General features: G+C 62.1%; 1 protein-coding gene across 1 annotated transcript in view; it reads left to right on the top strand.

Moving 5' to 3' along the window:
- Window positions 1–9,210: 9,210 nt before the first annotated feature.
- Window positions 9,211–10,478, top strand: part of STX1A (syntaxin 1A) — a 97,310-nt gene continuing 96,042 nt past the window's right edge. The window contains exon 1 of the mRNA XM_076354399.1: window positions 9,211–9,275. Coding sequence (XP_076210514.1) covers window positions 9,246–9,275 — 30 coding nt within the window. The 5' untranslated portion in view covers window positions 9,211–9,245. The remainder of the gene's footprint in view (window positions 9,276–10,478) is intronic.

Raw genomic sequence — 10,478 nt, 5'->3', positions numbered from 1 at the left:
CTTGTTGGCTCAATATATTTTAATTTTAGCCACTGGGTTGGAGTATCAGAGGAAAGCTCCCTGCAGGCCCTCTCCTGGCAGTGAAGTGAAGGAGCGGGCTGCTTTGCCTTTCACCCCGAGCTGCCTTTTTATTATGCTTATTGTCTTGTCAAGGTGCAGCCTGTGTTCTCTAAAGCTAATGTCAATATTTCAATGCAAGGCAGGGTACAGCTGACCAGAGCAAAATCACACTTCATTGGATCAGTCAAAAAATAAGCGTCTGTGTGCCCTTTTTCCTGCATTGAAATCGTTGCTTTGGTTGAAGTGAACCCTAGTGCCGTGTAGACTGGAGGTGCTTCCCTTTCTCTCTCATCTGTCAAGATCCTTTTCTAGAGTAACACGAGTTGTTTCAAGCTTTCTGAGAATGAGAGGATCGGCCCTTTGGGCAGGTGGGAAGGGTGGATTTCGTGTGACTTAATCTGGCCTTAGAAAGCCAGGAAGGTCAAGCTGGATATCGAGATCTAGTCCACTGCTTTCCTTCAGGCAACATCACCTTGACTTAATCAAAGCCCAAGAGATGTTTGTTCAACCTATTCTTTACATGAAGATGGAGACTACAGATCATCCCTTCCAGATGTTTGGGTTTTGGGTTTTTTTTGCTGTAGCAAATTTTCTTGTGCAGAGCAATTGATGGTGGCAGCTTGTGCATGAGCTGAGCAAAGCCTGTTGTCAGGCGGCTGTTGGAGGCGTGAGGAGGAGGGAGCATGTGATTCCTGCCAGGTGGTTATTGTTTCTCGGGGGGGTTCCCATCCCACACTGCCAGTGCCTGTGACACCTTGTTTTCTGCTGCTAGTCTCCTTGTGAGCACTGTGATGCTCTCTTACAGCTCTGGAGGTGGCATTGGGAGTCTGAGAGATCAGACAAGCTGTAGACCCAAGTGAATGACCACTCTTCCTGCTGCTGCTGGAAACACCGAGCCCAGCTTGCTTCTCAACGCTTTGCTTGCAACGTCCAACATTCTCCACCGCAGCTGTGCTTGCAAGGGCTGGATTCCCTCTTCCCCTCGGTCACCTCTCCTTCTTCATCCTTTCCCCTCTCCTGTCTCATTTTGACTTTTTCTTGTGTGCATGTCACACACAGACCTCTGTACGCATATAGATCTGTGTGGTTATTCCTTTCTGTAGTTTAATCCTGGATGTAGTTTTGGCCCTGCTTTCTCTTTGCACCCACCTATGCCCCTTGCCCCTCACTATTAGCACAAAAGCTGCTCTGCTCCCTTGTGCGCCCCTGCAGCCCTTCACCCCGTGAGAGCAGAGCTGAGCTGTGATAGTGACACCAGCCTGCGCCATCCCCACCTTCCGGGGGCTCCTGGCCTCACCAGGCACCCTGGGCTGGGCAGAAACACCCCGAGACGGCGCGAGGTGTGCAAAACAGCTGGGTGGTGTGGATGCAGCGTGCCCCACCAACCTGGGCTGGCCAAAACTGCAGCCTGGGAAGAGACCCCTCGTGCACAGGGCACAGCTCTTCCCTTTTTTTCCACAACGGTCAGATGCCTTTCTGGGTGCCCTACCTCAACCTCTGCAAGTCATAGCACAGTTTCCCTTCCCTCCTAACGTCATCTCCCTTGTTCGCTGACATCCCCCCACTCCTACGGGGCTGGGCTGGGCTCTCGCCCCACAGGCAGTGTGGAGACAGGAGTCCTGTCCTCAGAAAAGCGATGGCAAAGCATCCTTCTGTTGCTTGGGCACATGAGATAGTAGACTATATGAGCTTTTCAAAAGCAACTTTTTAATGACCGTTGGCGTGGAGACAAGTGTTTGGGGTAATCGCCGTTGGCGTCATCTCTGCTCCCCTAGTATGGGGAGAGGGAACCTGCAGCTTGTTGGCTGGATCTGCTTGTGACTACGGTTGTATGCACCTTTCCCCGCACCGCTCCGCCCGTCCCCAGCATGTCTGTGTTGGCATGGGCACACACAGGCAGCGGGGTGCTGGGGTGAGGCTCCCCGCGCAGGGAGGTGGTGTGGAGTAGCCCATCTTAATTAGCTCATCCCTGCCTTGCCTCTGAGGTCCTGTCTCTCCCATGCCACAAGACTTGGCCTGTGTTCTTGGCACCGAGTAAGTGTCCCTGGCTCCCTCAGCACTGTTGTGCTCAGTGGCTCCGGTCTTCGCCCTCCCTGAGCAGCTTTCCCGTCTATTCCTTGACATATTACTTCTGGCAGCTGCTCCAGGATCTCTGTCCCGTGCCTCCAAAAGGAATAGTGTCCCTGAAGTGGCAGCAGTAGCTGCAAAATTAATGAACAGCTTCAGGTGGTTTCTGAGCCGCAACCAAGCTGCAAGTCTTGCAGCTCCCGTGTCACGTGGAGCCTGGCTGAGCTCTGGATTTCGGTCGTGTCCGCACTGTCAGCCTCACTCAGGGCCAAGGGCTTGCTTTTCTCTACACTTCTGGTGAGGATTAATTCTGCACCCCCTTGTGCACGTCTGAGCTCTTCCTTCCATCAGCACTCGCAGTCCAGTCTCTCCTGATGGAGGCAAGCCCTCAGAAACAGCAGGATCGATCTTAGATCAGCCGCAGACTTCGCCGGCCATCCTCCTGCAACCTCTGCTCAAAATACCTTTGTAATTTTTCATGTGTAAGTGGAGCGTGTGTGACTCTTCTGTGCTGCATTTTCAGCTGCTGTCAGCTGCCTGACTCACGTGAAAGCTTGTAAATACATCAAGTACTGCAGACGCAGGTGCTGTTAAAGTGAAGTGTGTCTCTGACTTCTTTTTTTTTGCAGTCCCTGTTGCTTGCAGCACGAATGAAGAGCTGTCTGAGCCTCCTCCACTTAGTCCCTGCACCTCCAGGGCTCTTGGGGAGCTGGTCTCCCTGCAGCCGTGTCTCAGTTCTTGGGGTCAGAGGCTGTTCTGTCTGTTGTCTCAGCTCTTGCCACACAACAAAGCTCCTCCAGCCCTCTCTAGTGCCCTGTATTAAGACGGGTGGTGGCACCCAGCACTGGAGGGAGGGCACGTGAACGGGGGCTGGCTGGAAGGGAGAGGGGACCTGTGGTCCTCACTGGCGGTGAGAAGCTGATGGGACTGGAAATGGGAAAGGCTGTCATGTAGCAGGCAGGGAAGTTTGCAAAGTAGAAATGCTGGCTTCCATGGTACTCTGTGGAGCTTAGCTTAGGAGAGGTGGAAAATGTTTATTTGGGAGCCTCTTGATGGGACCTAGCTAAAAAGGGTACTTCAGATGGAGGCGGGGTGGTCCTGCTCAGTGTCTGGCATGGAGGAAGGTGCTGACCCCTGTCAGCAGGGGTCCCTGCTCTGGCAGCCTGATGTTAGCACTGGAGATCTGCCCGGCATGCTGAGCAGTGGCAACGTGGAGAGAGCCGAGCTGTGGGGCCACAGCCGTGCCACGAGGGGACAGGCAGGGTGAGCTGTTCAGCATTAGCTCTAGCAAGGGAAAGGATGCTCCAGTGTGACAATAGACAAAAGCGTGGTCAGACCCATCCACAGTCTCAGCTGGGACAGCCAGAGCCTGGTGTCCTGGCTCCGGTGAGAGGCGAGGATGGAGAACTGGGTCCGGAAGGCTTCATCCTTCTCACCTGCCTTGGGGAAGGGTGAGCGTGGAGAGCGTGGGGCATGTGGAGCCACCCAAGGAATGGCCTCTTCCCTCAGCAGGAGGCAAAGAGGTGTTCGGGGAGGTGGAGGCAGAGGCACGGAGGTGAAACCTCGTGGTGGGCAGTGGAGAGCTGAACTGCTGTGATGTGGGAGGACACCAGACACAGGCTTTTCCTTGCTGTATTATGGTGGCTTTGTATGTCGCTCCGTGGGTGAGACCATCCTTGGCATTAGAGCGATTTGCAGCAACAAGGTCTTCTGTACCCCCGGCGTGGGGGTGTGGGTGAAGTGAGCCCCTGCCCTAACAAGCTGCAGTAAATAAATGCAGCACAAACATGAGAAATGCTGCAACAGCTGGTTGGGTCCAGGTAACCCTTACAGCTGTGCCCAACACTTAAGCTCCACCAGCGAGACCTCTCCGTGCAGTGAGACCCTGCTCCTGCACTCCCAGCTGAGGTGTCCACCGTCGTCCCTTCATATCAGAGCTCTTGAAAGGCACCTAGATTGGTGGTGGCCCAAAGACAGACCCAGACGCCTGTTCCATTTCTTAGTGTGCGAAGAGCTGGTTTTCGAGCTAATATGTGTATGTGATGGGAGCAGGAGCTTCAAATCCTCTGGGAGGAAAGGTGGTCTTTTCCCCTGCAGGAACCCTTAACCCAGATGGTCCCAGCTCTCCACAGAAGCCAGCGGGCAGCAGCATGCTGAAGGACACCGGTCCTGTCTTGGAGTAATGGGCCCATGTCGGCGTGGGGCAGATGAGCAGAGCTTCCTGGGGAGGGTAGGAGGTTGCTCCTGGAGGCATTGGGCTCGGGGGGTGTGAGAAACCACCAGCAGCATGTGGCAGGGGCATGGCAGTATGTGCTGTACCAAGAGCCGTCCATGGGGATCCTGAGGGCAGCTGGAGAAGGTGCTGAGGCTCGAGCACTGAGGCACTGGCACCAGGCGTGATTTCGGCTGGTCTGCACCCACTGCTGCGGCTCCTCCTGGATGCGAGGGTGGCTTGTGTGTGCAAGCGTGGGCTTGGGGACTGAATTAGCACTCCTCCTCAGGGGGAGCTGGTGGCAGGAGAGACACCTCCTTGACGTGCCTGCCCAGCCTCCCCAGGAGAAGACAGAGGAGAAGACAACAGAGCAGGGAGAAGGTGGGCTCCTAGCCTGGGCCATGGGGAGGGCTCATGGGGGCGATGGCAGGGGGGGTGACATCTCTTTTGGAAGCGCACAGTGCTCTTGTCGCTTGAGTAAATTAAGCCCTGCTCCTGGTGATGGGAACTCTCCCCGCTGGTGGGATGTGCAATAAAGCTCCTCTGCCCACATGCAAAAGAGCATGGGGAGACACTGGTGGGAGGGGGAGCCCAAATAACACCCGGCCGGGTCCCTCCCAGGAGCCACCAACCCATGTGAGTCCCATCTGCATGAGCCTGGGGGAGCACAGAGGCACAAGGGCAGGTGGGAACCCAAATTAGGGACTTGGAGGAAGGGACACCCTGTCTGGGCCCCTCCTGGCAGAGCCTCAGCCTCAGGGTCCTGGTGTGACGGCACCTGCTGGAGTGAGGGGGGTTATGTCTGCCTGGGGGCATGGGAGACATTTCGGGATGCGGGGGATTGCACAGGACTTGTTATGGGATGTTTAAGAGAGGACGCGAAGGTGGGGAAAGGGATGGATCTGGGTGATTCAAGAACAAGCATGGGAAAATAGAGGGATACAGGGACAGAAAGGGCAGGTTGCATGTGAACAGTTTGCTGGTCAATGTGCTCATCTGGCCGTGCCCCGCACCTAGAGATCAGCGCAGGCTGACTTACTTTCTTATTGCACTCCACCTCCAACTCTGCCCTGGGCGAGGGCTCCGTATCCCGTGTGCACGTGTGTGCGCGTGGGGGGCAAGCGCGGCGACTGGAGACCACGGCTCGCAGGGGTGTGTGTCTGAGCCCGGCTGCTGGGGGGATCCACGCTGTTTATGTACATCCACGCTGTGTCTATACGTACGTACATATATGTACGTTCCCCAGGGAGGGGAACAGGACGAGGCTATCGGTGCTGACTGTGTGTCTGTCAGTGCTGGTCTGTGTGGCTGGCCGTGCATGCGTGTGTGTGTGTGTCTGTGTGTGTGTGTCTGTGTGTGTGTATCTATCGGAAATGGATGCTCAGCCTCGCTGCTGGTTGGAGTGGGGTGGATGGACCTCGCCTCCACTGGCTGCTGGATCCAGCCCGGTTCCCTGACACCTGCCTTCTCCTCCTGGGTTGGTCAGGCCTTCACCCATGCCCCTGGGATGGAGGGGATGGAGCTGTGCTTGGGATCGGGAGCTCCTCCGGGCAGGCTGAGCTGGCCAACCTGATGCAGAGCAACACCTGTATGATGGACACCCGCCGTGTTCCCTTTCTGGCCATAAATGCCAACTTCCTAAAGCAGTAATCGCTGTTCCTCTGGCATCGGGTCCTGCCCAGCACAGCCTGGCTCTCTCCTGACTGTGTTACTTGTGTCGTGCCACTGCTGAACTGCCAAACAGGCAACGAGTCCGAATCCGCAACTCCAGGCTGGGCAAAACCCTCCTGCTTACACCCCAGCGTAGCAGCAGGTGGGACGTAGCCAGAACCAGGGGCTCAGAGTGCCCCTCGAAACACAGCCATGGTCGTGTGCCATGCAAAATTCCCCTTCGCCCTCGCTGCCGAGGAGGCTGCCCAGGCTCCTGCTCCACCCGAGGAGTCCCTGTCCCTCCTCCGCGTCTGCTCCCAGGAACCAGCAGCCCATGTGAATCCCACCTGCACGAGCCTGGGGGAGCACAGAGGCACAAGGGCAGGTGGGAACCCAAATTAGGGACTCAGAGGAAGGGACACCCTGTCTGGGACCCTCTCGGCGGAGCCTCAGCCTCAGGGCCCTGCTGTGAAGGCACCTGCTGGAGGTGGGGGCGGGTATTTCTGCCCGGGGGCATGGGAGACATTTCGGGAGGCGGGGGATTGCACAGAACTTATTATGGGATGTTTAAGAGAGGAAGCAAAGGTGGGGAAAGGGATGGATCTGGGTGATTCGGGGAAGAACAAGCATGGGAAAATATGGGAATATCTGCGGCTGCCGGGAGCCACAGGGCGAGGGCGATCCTGGCGTTAACCCGGGGGGGGCTGTCCCCGGGGGGGGGGGGGGCGGGGGCTGAGCTGGCAACGGCCGTCGCTTTCCCGGAGGAGCGGGGAAGGTGCCCGCCCCCGCCCCCGTGGGTGCCGGGGTGTCCCGCCCGGGGCGGGGGGGGGGGGGGGGGGCGGTGGGTCCGACCCCCCGCAGATCCCCGCCGCGGCCGCCAGGGGGCGCCGCGCCCCAGCGCTGCGCCGGGAGCGCCCGGCGCGGGGCAGCCCCGGCCCCCCCCAGCGCTGCGGGCGGGGGCGAGCGGGCGGCGGCGGCGCGGGGTGAGCCGGGGTGAGCCGGGGCGAGCCGGGGCTCGGGGCAGGGCCCCCCCCCCCCGCCCCGACGGCAGCCCTGCCCCAGCGCCTTGCTGCGGCGGGGCGTAACGGCCCAGCCGCGGAGGTAAAACCGGAGCCGCGCTCCTCGGAAAGTTGAGCAAAACGTCGTTGTTGACGGGCACAGCGGGACCGACCGTCAGGCAGCGCTTTGCCGGCAGAGCTGCAGGCGGCAGGAGGAACAAGCGGTGTGTCGTTCCCCGAGGCGCTGCCAGCCATGGGCAGGGGTGTCTGCCTGTCCCTGTCGCTGGGGCTCGGGAGGACAAGTCACCCGCTAAGTGAGGATGAAGCCTGGGCGTCCTCCCCGCCACAGCTCCGGGCTGCTCCCGTGACGCAGACAGACCTTCGCACCCCCAGCGCCAAGCCCCAGCACCAGCGTCTTGGGATGGAGCACGTGGAGGGGTCAGGGCTCTCGGAGGCAGCGGAGAAGCCACATCCCCGTCCTGGAGCCCAGGGCAGCGGAGAATGAAAGGCCAGGAGGAGGGCTGGAGGGAAGAAGCTGCTAAAACTCACCAACACCAAATTTATCTGTGGCAGAGGTGGTGCAGCACGATGAAGGGAGCTCCGCTGTTCCCCCAAACCCTGGGCTCTCGTCCTGCAGCCACGTCCCTGCCAGGTGCGTCGGGAGCCCCAGGCTAAGCCCATGTCTGACAGGCTCCCAAGAAATCTCTGCGCATCTCCTCCGACACAGGCACGCGGCATCTCCCAGTCGGCTGGTGCTCCTTCATGTCATAACCCACAGCACTTTGCTTGGCAAATGGCATCTTGCCAAGCAGTTGGCATCCCATGGATGTTTAATCCATGCATCTTAATTTTTCTATGGAAACATTAAAACCTGAGCAGGGTTTGCTCAGGCCATTTCTCATCAAGATGTAGGTCCGGTTCCAGGGATTATCTGGTCAGTGTGTGAACCTGGAGGACCATGGGGAAGGGGTCTTTGTCAAGACACTGAGTTTTGATGGCTGGATGTTTCCCAGGGAACAGGAACAGGGTTTTGCTGGGACATTTCTGCTTGACTCCCACCTGCCTGGCTTAGGACACCGAAAGCTGTTCCTGTGCAGAGCCACCCCCCACACTGGTGGCTCTGGAGCTTCTCCCTGGCACAGGAGCACTGGGAGGAGGAGACCCGAGTCTCCGCACCAGGTGCATCCCAGCAGTGGTCACCCCAGGGATTCTGGACACATCCAGGGCTGCTGGAGCTGCGACCAGTGGCCCTGAGGCTGGACCAGCTGGCCCCAGGGCAGTGCTAGGACGTGCAGGAACCCACGGGCACGGGCTGTGGGACGTCCCGTTCCTGCTCTGTCCCTGGGAAAGGGGGAGCATAGGGGTGTCTCCCCAACACTGGCAGTTCCCCCAAAAGCAGCAAACTGGCACCACCTGTTTGAGCCCCGCTGGTGCCTCGCTGCTCCCTGTGGCCCTGCAGTTGGGGTCCCCCAGGGTGGCCTCTCCCCCCCCCCCGCTTGTCCCCAGGCCGGGGGTCAGTGCAAGCCCCTCCTGCCGGTGCCCCCAAACTGGTGTCTGCCAGATCCCCAGCCCCTGCGCTGCCGCTGCCCCAGGGACCCCCGGGTGTGACCCTGCAGTCGGGGCTGCCCTGCCATGTGTCCCCCCGAAGAGCCCCCTGATGCGATGTCCTGCAGATGTGCCCCCCCCAGGTGTTACCCCCAGGTGAGAGACTGCAGCTGAGCCCCGAGTGTGAGCCCCAGATGTGACACACACACCCCCCCCCGCGTGTGGCTCCTCCAGGTGTGACTCTCCCAGTGTGACCCCCCCCCGCGACCCTCCCAGGTGTGCTCCCCCCTTTGACCCCCCCTTCCGGTGACTCCCCCCAGTATGACCTCCCAAGGCGACCCCTCCCCCGTGACTCCCCCCAGCGTTGATCCTCCCCGGTGTGAGACCCCTTGTGCCCCCCTGGGTGCGACCCGCCCCCTCCCCGGTGACTCCCCCCGTTTCGACCCCCCGCAGCTGTGTCCTCCCCAGCTGTGCCCCCTCTTCGGCGTTGCCTCCCCCCCCCCCCGTGAGACCCCATGCGTGTCCCCCCCGCGGTGTGACCCCCCGCTGCCCCTCCCGGCAGCGCCCTCCCCCGTCGCGCCCCCCCCGCCGCCGGCCCCGGCCCGCTCCCGCCGCCGCTCCGCTCCGCACGGCTGCGCGCATGTGCCGCGCCCGCCCCTCCCCCGCGCGGCGGCCGGACCCAGCGGCGGCGGCGGCGGCGGCGGCCGGGCAGGATGAAGGACCGGACCGGGGAGCTGCGCGCCGTGAGTGGGGGGCGCCGGCCGCGGGGGGGGGGGGGGCAGCGCGGGCAGGGCCTCTGCCGCTGCTCGGGAACCGCCCGGCGCCGCCTCGCCCCCCCCCCTCCCCGGGCCGGGGGCCGCCGTGCCCCGAGCGGCGGCGCCGAGGGGGGTGGGTGGGAGGGTGGGCGGCCGGACGGGGGGGGGGGGCGAGGCCGAGCCTCCCCGGCCCTCGCGGGGGTGTCGGAGCGGGAGCGGGGTTCCCCGGGCCGCGCCCCCCTCCTCTCCCCGCGGGCCGCTCCGGTTCCCCCCCGGCGCCGGGCGGCTGCGGCTCCCGGGCGGGCGGTGCGAGGCGCGGGCGCTGCCCCGGGGGACCCCATCTCCCCCGGCACCGGGTGACCGGCTGCCCGGGAGGCCGAGCCGGCTGAAAGCGATCCCAGCCGGAAAAAAATAAAATGTTTTATTTTTACCCGGCGCAGGGAGGGCAGCGCCCGGCGGGGATGCTGCGGGCAGAGGATGCCCCGCGGGCAGCAGGGCCCTGCCCGTGCCGTGCCGTGCCGTGCCGTGCCGGTGCCGTCTCCCGCCCCGGCCGCCCCGCTCTGCACCCATTTTGCTTTTTCATCCTCCTGGCTCTGCTGATGTCATCTGGCCTGGGAAGAGCCCGGGGCCGCGCAGCCCTTCGGGTGCTGCCTCGCCGGGGGCATGCCAGCCGGTGCCCGCGGGCTCCTGCCCGGCGCTGCCCGGTGCCCCCCACTGCCCTCCGCCACCTGGGCCTGGCACCTCCGCTGCCGCTGCAAACGGCCGCTTGGCGCCTGGTGCCGTGGCCCGGGGGTCCCGCCGAGGCCGTGGGAGTGACCGCGGGGGTGAGCGGGGTGTCAGGCACCGTCTGCGGCTGCAGCCTGTCCCGGGGGAACACCTGGGCCTGGTGGCACCCGCACTCTGCCCCACTGGTGGGGCACTCGCAGGCCCTCGGAGACCCCCCGTGGGTCACAGGGGCTTGGGTGGTGGTGAGCGGGCAGCAGCTTCGATGCGTGCCACGGCGGAGCCCCTCACTGCCCCTTTGCTGCCTGTCCCCTTACCTGCCTGGGACTGCGGTGGCGGCACCACCCGCGCGAGCACCGGGACCCCAGGACCCCCCTCGCTCACACTGGGGTGGGGGGTGCTGCCACCCACGGCGTGGGGACGAGCTCTGCAGTGTGCGGCGGGCAGTGGGGATGCCTGGGGGGGGCG

Source organism: Aptenodytes patagonicus, chromosome 17, assembly GCF_965638725.1.
Source record: "Aptenodytes patagonicus chromosome 17, bAptPat1.pri.cur, whole genome shotgun sequence".
NCBI classification, from domain to species: domain Eukaryota; kingdom Metazoa; phylum Chordata; class Aves; order Sphenisciformes; family Spheniscidae; genus Aptenodytes; species Aptenodytes patagonicus.
The sequence above is the reverse complement of the archived record's forward strand: the minus strand, read 5'-3'. Positions and strand labels throughout refer to the sequence as shown.